Raw genomic sequence first — 14,344 nt, 5'->3', positions numbered from 1 at the left:
GAGGATCTTCATAGGCTGATACAGTGAATGTGTAATCTGTAATTCTACAGCCTAAATTAGAGAATTTAATAAGGAAAAATAAAGAAATAAGTAATAAGAATTTAATGAGAAACAATAAAGAAATTTAGTAAGAAAAAAGGTTTTAAATCTGTTCAACTGATCAGGAACAGCTCTACTTCAATTAACATTCTTATGTTAGGCAACCAGTATCAGCTCCTCACTTTTGAAAGTCAGGCAATCAGAGATGGATTCACATGCGTAAATACACTGCTGAGTGCCAACTAATCAACAGTCTCATCCAAGTAACCATGCTTCCACAGATACTATTAACTCATTTACGCCTCTAAAAGCCAGGCAATCCTTGAATTCCATGCTTCCCCCAAACCCTATATAAGTGAGCATTCTGCTCTTAGTGGAGAGACTGTGCCTGGCCAGCATAGCTCTCCTTTATAGTAAGCAATAAATTCAGCTTTGTCTTTTTATTTCAGTTCCTGAGTGGCAGTCTCATCATCATCTATTGATACTTTCCAATGTATACTGTATTTTTTTTTACCTTTTGAATTTAAATGATACAAATATATTATCTACTCAATAAATAAATAAAATTTAAATTAAATTAAATGTTAGCTCAGAAATCCTTCTTGCTTATAGTTTCAAAGGTAAATGACATCAGTAACTGCAGTAAAAAGTGTTAAATTGCTCTTAACTAATTTTCCTGTTAAACAACAACATGGGTAGCACAATCAATATTGTTCATAGATTAGATACTGATTTTACACATGGTTAAAATGTGGGAGTCATTGACTGTTAGGCTAAAGTAGGATATAAATAGTTACTGTAACTATTCACCTCCTATTTCTAAAAGTGGGAAAACAATAGAGAACCTCTCAGAAAACAGGTTAATGAAGGTCTTGAATGATGTCAAAACTAGGAATGAAATCAAAGTCTAAATGTATCTAAAACAAAATTTGTCAACGTTAGTATTGCTCTCCTAAGTTGATTCAAGTACGGAAAAAGGACAAACACTATTTTTAATTTTAAGAGTATAAACAAATGTATTGTTATCTAACTTGTGGCCTGAAATGGAAACTCTTAAATTCTATATTTTAAATCTGACATATAAATATAGAAATTAGCCTGGGTAAAACAGTGAGATCCCCATCTCTACAAAAAAAAAAAAAAAAGTTAAAAAATTAGCTGGGCATGGGGGCATGCACCTATAGTCCTAACTACTCAGAAGGCTGAGGCAGGAGGCTCACTTGAGCCCAGGAGGTCGACGCTGCAGTGAGCTATGATTGTGCCACTATACTCCGGCTAGGGTGACAGAGTAAGACCTTGTCTCAAATTTAAAAAAATATATATGTTCAATAAATATTTGTTGCATGAAAGAAAATATATATATATATATATAATTTAATGAAGACCTAATTTTTAAATTTTTATTACCCCATGATTTATTATGAGTCCTATTCAACTTCTATACCTATCATGTTAATGATAATAATGATGATGATAGCTGATATATACACAGTGCTTTGTATGAGCCAGCCACTGTTCCAAGTATTTTACAAATATTAACCCCAAAAGTACCCTTTATAAAAGGTCAGAAATCCAAGGTGTAATACAGATACATTCTCCTTATTCTAAGAGAGACTTTACACTGTTAAGACAAATTGTTTCCCTATATAAATGAGACTTTAGTAACTCAAATTGCCTTTTCCAATTTTAATTTTTTTAATATCAAATTTTTTTCTTGCATATTATGTGTTTAAACTCTTTTGTCTTTGAATTATTTTAATGTTGGCAGTAACTAAATTTCAGGTGAGAACAAGAACTTGTATAAACTAACAGAAACATGTTGTTGCACCCAGGATTCATTCATATACTAAAGTTCAAAGATGTGGGTGCCCAATTCAAAAGTTATATGTCAGGAAAATGTTCATAAAGTAAAATATTATGTACACTAAACCCACTGGCAAAACTTTAAGAATACTTTACCTCTGTCAACTCCAGAGCTTTATTGTAGCCCATAGAGTGTAGAGTTACCCAAAGGTCACAAGGATCTCCCTCTCGATCATTAGCTTCCATTAGATTCAAATCCATAAATCCTTGTCTTGTTAGTTCATTCCTCTTTGTATCAAAATTATCTGTTTAAACAACCAAAAGTTTTTTCTTACATAATTTAAAAATTCATAACTTTAATAAAATGTCTATGATATATTATTATTCATAGATATTTATTTTAAAAGAGGCCTATGAATCTATGAGCAGTATAGAAGTGGAATAAAAATGGCTCAAAACATAACTCAGCATAGATACATCATAGTACACAATTTCGTTTTTCAACAAATCCTGAAATTATAAATAGTGCAAATATATTCTAAAATTAGAGGAAACTGTAATATTTCTGGATAAATTCCAATCTGCCTGCCTATTTAGAGCATACATTGTTATATAAAATGCTTCATATGTATTTGCCACTTAAAGTCAGCAGAAACTGGATGAATTTGATATAATACTCCCCAAACTACTAGGGTTTCAGAAATAAAGATATAAATAGTGTCATATTTAAGATTACTATATGCCTGATTCCTCTAATTTTAGCTAAATTGTCCCTGAGTCTTGAAAGACAGATAGATAATGGGGAGCACTTTGGAATCCATGAATCAACCACATTTTCCCAGGTAAGTCTATGCCCATTTTAACACTATTTACGAACAAAACTAAATTTACCTAGAAGTATCTAGACATGTATAATTCCTGAATTTGTCTATAAGATGGATAATAAGTAGTTATTTATTATGGATATTTTATTAGCTATCCTACAACAGGGAAGATTTTATTTCCCAACTCCCATCTATAATATACCCAAGGGAAATGGGTACTTTTATTTGAGATAGCATCTCTTTTGTATGCATTATTGTGAGAAAAGCAGCAGAGACATAACTGTCTAAAACTGGCTGACTGATTTAATAGCTTAAAACATTTAGAAGCCGGGCGCAGTGACTCATGCCTGTAATTCCAGCACTTTGGGAGGCCGAGGCAGGTGGATCGCCTGAGCTCAGGAGTTCGAGACCAGCCTGGCCAACATGGCAAAACCCCGTCTCTACTAAAAATACAAAAAATTAAATTAGCCCAGCATGCTGGCACACACCTGTAGTCTCAGCTGCTCGGGAGGCTAAGGCAGAGAATCACTTGAGCCCGGAAGGCGGAGGTTGCAGTAAGCCGAGACTGTGCCACTGTACTACAGCCTAGATGACAGAGCGAGACTCTGTCTCAAAAAAAAAAAAAAAAAGTTTAGAGTTGAAAGTTATTCATGTTTTTTAAGGGGAAAAAAAAAATGCAGATTAAATTCAATCATGAAGAGAAACAGTAACACAAAAATCAAGGTTAGAGCTACTATGTAGAAAAGCAAGATGAAAAAGATTATTTGATATATAATACAAATACATTAAAAAACGTATCTAGATACTGTACTATAGAGACTATCAGAAACTAATCTACCTTTTAAAACTTAAAATTCTCAATCCTCATTAATTTTTTAAAAATTTATTAACACTTGACTCAAAGACTTACTATAAAGCTACAGTAATCAAGATAGTGTGGTAATGGTGAAAGAATGATGAATACATCAATGGAACAGAATAGAGAGCCCAGAAATAGACTGACACAAATATATTCAACTGATATTTGACAAAGGAGCAAAGGCAATTCAATGGAGAAAGGATAGTCCTTTGTGTATGATATTGTAATGGTGGATACATGACGTTATATATTTGTCAAAATCCATAGACCTGTACAAGACAAGAGTGAACCCTCCAGGGGTTTGAGACCAGCCTGGGCAACATGGTGAAACTCATCTCAACAAAAAAATACAAAAATTAGCTGGGTGTGGTGGCACACACCTGTAGTCCTAGCTACTCAGGAGGCTAACGTGAGAGGATCACTTGAGCCCGGAGGCAGGGGTTGCCGTGAGTTGAGATCGTACCACTGCACTCCATCCTGGCTAACAGAGCAACTCTATCTTAAACGAACAAAAAGCGTGAACCTAATGTAAACTATGAACTTTAGTTAATAATTATGTATCAATATTCACTCATCAATTGTAACAAAGGTACCATACAAATGCAAGATGTGAATAATAGGGAAAACTTGTGGGTGAGGGTGAGGAGGAATATATGGATATATTTCTTTTTTTTTTTTTTTTTTTTTTGAGACAGAGTCTCACTCTGTCACCCAGGCTGGAGTGCAGTGGCATGATATCGGCTCACTACAACCTTCACCTCCCAAGCTCAAGTGATTCTCCTGCCTCAGCCTCCCAAGTAGCTGGGATTACAGGTACCTGCCACCACACTTGGATAATTTTTGTATTTTTAGTACAGGTGGGGTTTCACCATGTTGGCCAAGCTGGTCTTGAACTACTGACCTCAAGTGATCCACCCACCCCAGACTCAAAAAATCCTGGGATTACAGGCCAATGTTTTTTGTTTTTTTTTTTAAGAGACAATATGTTCTGTTGTCCAGGCTGGTCTTGAAATCCTGGCCTCAAGTAATCCTCCCACCTTAGCCTTCCAGAGTGCTAGGATTATAAGCATGAGACACAGCACCCAGCCTATGTTTTTCTGTAAACCTAAAATTGCTCTAAAAATAAAGTTTATTAATAAACAAAATAAAATAAAAGCATCTTTAAGTGTAAAAAAAGTTTATTAAAATAATCTTACAGATAAACAGTACATTTTCTTATTATTCAGGGGAAACATTAAAACCTTAAAAGCTCTCATTTCTTTGCAGTATTATTGTTTGTAAAGTAAACATTCCTCCAAATCATTTTCTAAGTCAATAACTCTTGGAGACTTTTCGATAGCATGGAGTTCAAAGTTCTGGAGCCTATTTGTGAAACTTTCTTGCTGTGTAGCCTTGGTCAAGTTACTTAACCTCTAATTCTATTTCCTGATTTATAAACTGAGAATAATAAAGTACTACTTCATAGACTTGGCGTGTAGAAGTGCATAGAGCAGCAGCTGGTACATGGTAGATGGTAAGCTCTCAAAAAATGTTAACCGTCAACTCTGCCAATTTAACTACATTTTTAAATTAGAATTTTACTTATCACCAACTTTACCATCAGAAAGCCACAAATTCACTCTTATAGAATGTTCTCTAGTGCCAATTAAAAGATTATATCGTTAAAGTTACAAGATAATTACATCTTCCTATAGATAATACTCATGTATATTATGAATTTTATTAATCAAAGTTTAATATTATAAATCAATATACATGTATTGTTGTTGATTATATTAACTTTCAGCTAAAAGAGAAATACTGAAAGATTCCTTTATATAAATAATATACTTCTACCCTACTTGCTGTCTAGGTAAACAGACTCCCAACCTGGCTCACTTTGCCAAGCTTAGACCATTTTAAGATCCACACATTACTATCCCAGTGAAAGCATACGTGAGTTAATCTCTCTTGACTGCATTCTGGCCTCCTTACACCTCTTGTTCTGTGATCTATAGTTGGCTATGGCTTTTTGGCTTTCCCTCTGACCTTGCAGTCTTTGGCTTAAATATGCAAGTACGTCTTCTCAGACTCCTTCTAAGTGATAACTGACTTTGCCTCATTCTCAGTGATTTTCTTTGTCCACCTTGGCATTTTGGCTTCAATATTTCCATAGATGGACTTTTTAAATTCAACTCAAATACGAAAAGCATTGAAGAATTTTTAACATGTATAATATAAACAACTTCCTGGAAACCTTAATTTGTAAGTAAACCTCTAGCTTTTTGGCTTTTTGCTGCCCTCTCCTGGTCACAGTTTGTGGCTCTTGACCACTTCAGGCCCAGTGGTATCAAGTGCAAGGACAAGTTTTTTGTCTTCTAAACCCCAAAGAGTAGAGGCTCAAAACTGAAATTATGATTAAGTAATTCACACTTTCTTTTAAGTTGAGTATTATACCAACTACCAATTTAAGAAAAATAAATGTTAGCATTTACAAACAATGCTACTATTTTCAAACTGTCCTAAATGCTATAATAATATATCATGGAGAAGTTTGATTTATTTCTTAGAGATGAAAATGTGCTATATATATATATTTTTATACATCTGTTAAGAAAAAGAAAAGTGCTTACCTCTGCAGATAGCCCAAGCATCTTCATCACATTTCTCACCACTTGTTCTCAATTCAAAAAAATTATATTCTTCAAGGCTAAGAAGACCATTTCCATCTAAATCAATTACTTCAAATATATCTGATAAAGTAGACCTAAAATTATAAAAATAGTTAGTTATTTCTTGTCACTAAGGCAACTACACTGAAGAAGGGTTCTATGAGGATAACATTCAAAAGGAATGTTATACAATTTCTTTAAACTAAAGTTAATGTATCCAAATACAGTTTTGGCTCAGTCCAGTATTACATGAGATAAAAAAGCTTCTAGAGCAACCGCAGTATCTCAATGCATAGTAAGAACTAAATGAATAGTAGTAGTTCCCTTCTTTTTTCCTTTCTCCAATCTACTTTCTTCTTCCTCTCTACCTATAGGGAGAAATTGGTAGATGTTTGACTGAAGTTGACTTGCCAAATGTGTGGAACCCAGAAGTAAATGACAATCCCAGATCTGCAAATGGAGGAACATTTTCAGATGCTCAGAGGATGAGTTGTTTTGTTTTGATATATGTATTTATGGTGTACAATGTGATTTTTTGATATATGTATACATTGTGGAATGACTAAATCAAGCTAATTAACATATCCATTATCTTACATATTTATCATCCTTTTTTCTAGTGGGAACATTTAATATCTATTCTCTTAGCAATTTTCAAGGATACAATATATAACTACAATCACCATATTGTCAGCAGATCTCCTGAACTTATTCCTCTTATCAAACTGAAATTTTGTATCCTTTCACCAACCTGTCCCCAACCCCCCCACCACTCCCAGCTGCTATAACCACTCTTCTACCCTCTGTTTCTATGGGTTTGACTTTGTAAGATCACACATATAAGGCTGGGTGTGGTGGCTCACACCTACAATACCAGCACTTTGAAAGGCTGAGGCAGGATGCTCGCTTGAGGTCAGGAGTTTGAGACCACCCTGGGCAACATAATAGCAAGACTCCCATCTCTTCAAAAAAAATTAGCCAGGTATGCTGGCAAGCACCTGTAATCCCAGCTACTGCTACTCAGGAGGCTGAGGTGGGAGGATCACCTGAGCCCCAGAGTCTGAGGCTGCAGTGAGCTATGATTGTGCCAGTGTACTCCAGCCTGGGTAACAGAGCAAAACTCTGTCTCTATTAATAATAATAAAGCTCCCACATATAAGTGAGATCATACAGTATTTATCCTTCTGTGCCTGGCTTATTTAACTCAGCAGAACATGCTCCAAGTTCATACAGCTTGTCACAAGAGTTGAATTGGTGAATTAGAATCTGAGGACGGGGGTGGAAGCTGGCCAAAGGAAAGGGAGTAACACAGGCTATTAATATCTATCCAGCCTAGATGTTATAATTCTAACATTAATAAACAAAACTTACTTAAATTCCTTTGTAAGGAATAATTTCCCTGTTTCATCTCTGTATACAAGTTGGGCTTCATCTGTTACTGGGTTTATTTTTTTCCTCAGCCTACAGCCAGTTGTGGAAGGAATTAACCAGTAAATTCCAGGTCCTAGTTCACCAGTCCATCCAAACACCTTTTCTCAAAACAATGAAACAAAACAATCATCAGTCTTAATCTTTTCATCTTTTAATTTAAAGCTTTTAATATTTCTTCTGAAAGGGACACATTAGAAATAATTTTTAAATCAATATTTACAAAATCTATTATAGTTCTATCAATCTTTTTACAGGTTTCAAATTCATTTTATTAATGGTAATCTCATTATGAGATCACTAGATATAGTAGTCCTTTATATATTTTTGAAACAAATGCCTAAAACTGTAACAGGTAAGTTATATTATCTTCTAAATCTTCCCCAATAATCTTCAAAAATATCTGTGATGCAAATACCCTCAACAGAAAGCAAAGATAAATCATAGGGTAATTTTTTAATGTGAACACTGAGCTCCTTTAAAAAAAAGTAATAATATTCTAGATTATGGTTTCCTAATTTGATTCAAATATAAATATATGATTTCTAAATCAGATTTCAATGACATAAAATAAAAATTAAATATATTTTGAAATGGTTCACTATTGTATAAATTAACCACATTTGTAAGAGTTCAATTATTTGGATGAAAGCACTGGAATTTTACTTTTTTAAATGTAATATGGGCTATAAAAAAAGATGCAGAATCCCAAATAAATCAGCTTTATATGAAATTCTGTTTCCTATCAAATGCTGGATATTTATCATGAGTACCAGAACATCTGTATAGGAAAACATTTTATTCTCCAGTTCTATAAAAGAAAGCAGGCTGGGCATGGTGGTTCACACCTGTAATCCCAGCACTTTGGGAGGCTGAGGTGGGTGGATCATTTGATGTCAGGAGTTTGAGACCAGCCTGGGCAACATGGTGAAACCTCGCCTCTATTAAAAATACAAAAATTAGCCAGGCATGGTGGTGGGCGTCTATAATCCCAGTTACTTCGGAGGCTGAGGCAGGAGAATCACTTGACCCCGGAAGTGGAGGTTGCAGTGAGCCAAGATCGTGCCACTGTACTCGATAGCGCACGACTCTGTCTCAAAAAAAAAAAAAAAAAGAAAGAAAGAAAGTAAATGGTATCTGTCTATGTACTTCCTAAGAGCTTTTTGGAGCCCAAAGGCTTCCTATAAAAGCTAGCAGCTGTCTCTGTTAAATATATTAAATCTAAGGAATTCTTAGTTGTGTATAATAGCTAAGTGCCCTTCAGCACAGACTAACCCAAGAGAATCCTTTCAGGTATTATGTCCAAAAATTCCTTTTAAAACCCAGGTATAAGGCTAGACACAGTGGCTCATACCTATCATCCCAGCACTTTGGGAAGCCAAGGTGGAAAGATTGCTTGAAGCTAGGAATTGGAGACCAGCCTGGACAACATAGCAAGATCCTATCTCTAAAAATAATAACAACAACAATAATAATAATACATCTGTAGTCCTAGCTACTTGAGATGCGAAGGCAGGAAGATCATTTTCACCCAGGAGTTCAAAGTTACAGGGAACTGTATCACTGCACTCCAGCCTGGGTGACAGAGACCCTATCTCTAAATAAATAAATAAACAAACAAACAAAAAACAACTTAGGTATATTTTAGGTCATTCTGAAGACTCATATACAAAATAAAGCTGCTCATCTAAATTCTGAGTTTAGTTCTATTTCTGCCCTGCCAACTCAGAGAAATCATAATCTTCTTATGTCCTATTTTGATACAAGAAGAAATCCAATATAACTGAAAGTCATTTTTAAGACTAAACGTTGGCCAGGGATGGTGGCTCAAGCCTATAATCCCAGCACTTTGGGAGGCCAAGGCAGGCGGATCATGAGGTCAGGAGATCGAGACCATCCTGGCCAACCAACATGGTGAAACCCCATCTTTACTAAAAATACAAAAATTAGCTGGGCATGGTGGCACGTGCCTGTAGTCCCAGCTACTTGGGAGGCTGAGGCAGGAGAATCGCTTGAACCTGGGAGGCAGAGGTTGCAGTGAGCCAAGATTGCACCACTGCACTCTAGCCTGGCGACAGAGCGAGACTCCGTCTAAAAAAAAAAAAAAAAAGACTAAATGCTTACCAAATCCATCCTTTGAAAAGCATAACCTTTGAAATTGACCAGATGTGGACTCAGGAGTGAAAAACCAGATCTCACTGCTTCCTAATATATATTATCCCATGATCCTTCCTTATGCCCACATATAACTTTGCATTGCCACTGTGGATGGCAAATGGAAAGTTTTTTCATGGGCACAAAACCCATCTATAAGAAAATAATTGTGAAAGTATAAATACAAATAAAAAATCCTTGGTAAATATAACATATTACAGATAAACAGACGCCTATAAAGAGGTAAATAGAAACTCATGCAAACTTTATTATAGTTTTGCTATATACTAATTTTTTTATACATGCAATCCCATAAGAAAGTAATTTTGGCCGGGCGCGGTGGCTCAAGCCTGTAATCCCAGCACTTTAGGAGGCCGAGGCGGGTGGATCACGAGGTCAGAAGATCGAGACCATCCTGGCTAACATGATGAAACCCCGTCTCTACTAAAAATACAAAAACTAGCCGGGCGTGGTGGCGGGCGCCTGTAGTCCCAGCTACTCGGAGGCTGAGGCGGGAGAATGGCGTGAACCCGGGAGGCGGAGCTTGCAGTGAGCCGAGATCGCGCCACTGCACTCCAGCCTGGGCGACACAGCGAGACTCCGTCTCAAAAAAAAAAAAAAAAAAAAGAAAGTAATTTTACCCAAAACAAAGTGGAAATAGATATTGTTTTAGACAATGCTTACTTTGTAGTCAGTTCTGAAGAAGAGTTTATTCAAAACTTTAGCTTCAGCCAATTTTATTTGTTTCTTGCCTATTCTTGTCTGTTAGGAAGCCTACAATAAAGACTTTTATATAACATTCTATCAGGGAAATGTCTGTCTGTCATTGAGCCTATATAAAGATTAAATATGATATTGCAGTAAGCCCTTGAATAGTATTATTTCTGTTGTTGTGTAGCAGATGTATTTTGTAGTCCTCATAAAATAAATAGCCACATTTATGTATCGGCCTCACATATTTGGCCTTTGAGTAAATACATAATTAGAAAATAAAATTTGAAATCTTCATTTTTTTCCATTAAAAAAAAAAAAAAAAGAAAGAAAAGATCAGAAGAACCCCATGGGCAACATATAAAAACATTTAAAAGCATTTTTTCATATCAATCTATTTTTGAACCCTATAAAATAAGTCAAGCCTGATAGTAATCTTAAAGTTTTTCTGTTTTGCAGTAGTAATATAAGTAAGACAAACATCTACAGCAGCTTTTCCAAAGTCTTGAATTGCTTGCATTTAGGGAAAAAAATGTACTGGCATCAACCTTTTTTATTGAGTATATCAAATGTTCACATGTGAGGCATCAGGGCGTTTAGAAAAGATGAAAGTAAGGTACAATATTATACAACTTAAAAGGTATAAGCCAAGACTCAAACTTGCCAACCAATCCTCAATTCCTTATTTAATTTTTTTTTTTAGAGACAGGGTCTTGTTATGTTGCCCAGGCTGAAGTGCAGTGGCTATTCACAGGCACAATCATAGAATAATATGGCTTTGAACTCCTGGGCTCAAGTAATCCTCCTGCTTCAGTTTCCCAAGTAGCAGGGACTTCAGGTGCATGCCACCATGCCCAGCTCCTATCCTTAATTCTTAAGAAATCGCAGCAAACAAGAAAAAATTCTTTATAATTAAATTATTTACTTTAACTAATCTAATTTAATTTGATGTGATTAAATTAAAAACATAATATCTATAGTGTTTAAGTGCTGTTTATACCTTAATTGGAAGGTATATAAAAGCTTAAAAAATAAAATGTAGAAACATACTTTCCCCAAACTGCAGTTCATACTATATTTTAAAATTAAACATTAGAAAATAAATATGTATACTTCTCTATTTCGTAGTTCGGTAAAACACACAAGCTGTAGATTTGCTTGACTCTCATTTTCCTTGAGAATATACAAGGCAGTATCAACGGATAACCAAGGGGATGGTTTTCCTACAAACAAAAAAAAAGCCCAAACACCTTAAAATAAGCAATCACTATCTATTCTTTCCTATATAAAAAAGAAGTTACTAGTTTCTTCTTGGATATTTTCTCTAGAAATACATATTCCTTTTTTGTTTTTTCAAGACAGAGCCTCACTTGGTCACCCAGGCTGGAGTGCAGTGGTGTGCTCGGCTCACTGCAACCTCCACCTCCAGAGTTCAAGTGATTCTCCTGCTTCAGCCTCCCGAGTAGCTGGGACTACAGGCGTGTGCCACCACACCCAGCTAATTTTTGTATTTTTAGTAGAGACGGGGTTTCACCATGTTGGCCAGGATGGTCTTGATCTCCTGACCTCATGATCCACCTTCCTGGGCTTCCCAAAGTGTTGGGATTATAGGCATGAGCCACCGCACCCAGCCCATATTCCATTTTTATATGCAAACATGATAGCTTTTGCAATAAGGCACAAACCTAAATACAGCGACCTAGTGAGAAACATTTTCTATATACTCACTTTCTAAAAATTATAACTTTTCTTGAACTCATCAAAAGCTGAGGTTGCAGGGCAACCAATTAGCCTGAAATCCAAGGAAAAACAGACTTTTCAGAAAGAAATAGGATTTAAGCACTGGCTTACTTGTGGTTGAGCACAGGAGGAAGAGATGTCAGACATCTATGTGCTGACAACCCCAAAATTTATATCTTTAGGATCCTTCCTCTGAATGTTAGACCCATATAACTAACTGTGTATTTAACATTTCTACCTGGATTTCTATTTCCAAAACTGAACTTCCCTAATCTCTTTTTAAAACGCTGTCCATCTCAGTTAATGGTAACTCATTCTTTCCAGTTGCTCAGGTCAAAAATCTTGGAATCTTCTTTAACTCTTTTCTTCTCTCACATACCAAGACCAATCCTTAGGAAATCCTATGGTTCTGCCTTCAAAATATACCCAGAATCTCTACTACCCCCTCTCCCACCTATATCCTGGTTCAAAGCATTCCCAGTCCTCTTCTAGAATTCTACAATAATGTCCCAGCTGGATTCCTTACTTTCACCTGCATATCCTTCCACCTACTTTCAATACAGTAACCTAATCGCTCTTGTTAAAACATAAGTCAGATTATGTCCTGCCTTCTACTCAAAACTCTCTAATGGAGCAGAGAGTTGGGAGAATATTGCTCCTTTCCTAACAATAAGAAAAAGTTAATGAACTACAACATCATAACTTTTCTTGATCCCATCAGAGCTGGGGTTGCAGGGCAACTATAAGCTTAAAATCCAAGGAAAGACAGATCTTTCCCAGGAGAGATGAGATGCAAACACTGGCTGACCCTGTGGTGGAGCAGAGAAGGAAGAGATGTCAGGTACCACATAAGTGGAAGAAGAAGAAAGGGGGTAGAAGAAATATTTGAAGAAATAAGGCAGAGGATTTTCTAAAAATAATGAAAGGCAACAAGCCACAAATCCAAGAAGCTCAGAGAACCCCAAGCAGGATAAATACCAAAAAACAAAAAACCCAGGCAATAGCATCAACAACAAAAACTACCTAGACACACATTCAAACTGCTGAAAATGAAAGATTAAGAGAAAATCTTGACCTTATATATGAGGAAAAACATCTCACAAAAAATGAAGGGGAAAACCTCATTTCTCTGATTAAAAGCCCAAGTCCTAATTATGGCAAAAAGAAACCTCTTCCTGATTTTGTCCTTGTTTCTCCCCAGTTTCATCTCCTACAACTCTCTCCTCACTTATTTCATTTGAGACACTCTAGCCTCTGTTCTTCTAACACCGGTACACTCTCACAGAGCCTGTGCACAGAGCATTCTCTCTACCTGGAATGCTCTGCAACCTCCTCCATCTTCACCCATCCCTTCCAGCACCATACACCCACAAGGCTTACTCCCTTGCCTTCTGTGGAAGACTGCAAAAATGGCTGTTCCCCCCAGTATCCACAGCCCTTTGCAATGTGGTTTCGCAGCTTTTCCATCAAGAGATCAAGTCTATTTCCCCAGCCTATGAATCTGGACTTGCCTTGTGACTTTCTGTGAGCAACAGAATATAACGAAGTAACATTGTGCTGCTTCTGAGCCCAGACCTCAGGAGGTTCTATTGTGCTTCCGCTTTTGTTTTGTTTTGTTTTGTTTTCAGATCCCTGTTATACCAAGAGAACAGTTCCAGGCTAGTTTACTGAAGGATTATTAAAGATCATATGAAGCCGAGTCAAGTTATCCCAGCTGGGACTTCATACATGAGAGAGAATCCAGCCAAGATTAGCAAAGCCAGCCACCAGCTAACCTGTAACTAACCATAACTGTGTGAGCAACCCCTACAGAGAAAAAACAAGCCTGGCTCAGACTAAGAACTAACAGATCCACTGATTCATGAGTGAACAAATGTTTAATTGTTTTAAGCCACTGAGTTCTGGGGTAGTTTTTTATGTAGCAGTTGGTAACTCATACATCTCTTTCAAAATCTTTATCCATATGACAGCTTCCTAACGAAGCATATACTAACCACTCCATCTCCATAGCAACCCACATTCCCTCAGCATTCACTATCCCCTTTTCCCTCTGATTTTCCCATAACACTTATCACTTTCCTACATACCACGTCATTTACTATTTATTATGTTTATTATGTATTGTTTCCCCCACT

At 36.2% G+C, this 14,344-nt stretch overlaps 1 protein-coding gene across 3 annotated transcripts in view; it reads right to left on the bottom strand.

The window, feature by feature from the left end:
* Positions 1 to 14,344, bottom strand: part of EFCAB7 (EF-hand calcium binding domain 7) — a 60,657-nt gene that overhangs the window by 21,489 nt on the left and 24,824 nt on the right. For all 3 annotated transcript variants that reach the window (XM_025356075.1, XM_025356065.1, XM_025356055.1), the window contains exons 8-11: positions 11,583 to 11,692; positions 7,548 to 7,705; positions 6,138 to 6,271; positions 1,999 to 2,147 (exon numbers count right to left, since the gene is read on the bottom strand). In XM_025356075.1, the coding sequence (XP_025211860.1) occupies positions 1,999 to 2,147; positions 6,138 to 6,271; positions 7,548 to 7,705; positions 11,583 to 11,692 (551 nt within the window). The remainder of the gene's footprint in view (positions 1 to 1,998; positions 2,148 to 6,137; positions 6,272 to 7,547; positions 7,706 to 11,582; positions 11,693 to 14,344) is intronic.

Source organism: Theropithecus gelada, chromosome 1, assembly GCF_003255815.1.
Source record: "Theropithecus gelada isolate Dixy chromosome 1, Tgel_1.0, whole genome shotgun sequence".
Lineage (NCBI taxonomy): Eukaryota > Metazoa > Chordata > Mammalia > Primates > Cercopithecidae > Theropithecus > Theropithecus gelada.
The sequence above is the reverse complement of the archived record's forward strand: the minus strand, read 5'-3'. Positions and strand labels throughout refer to the sequence as shown.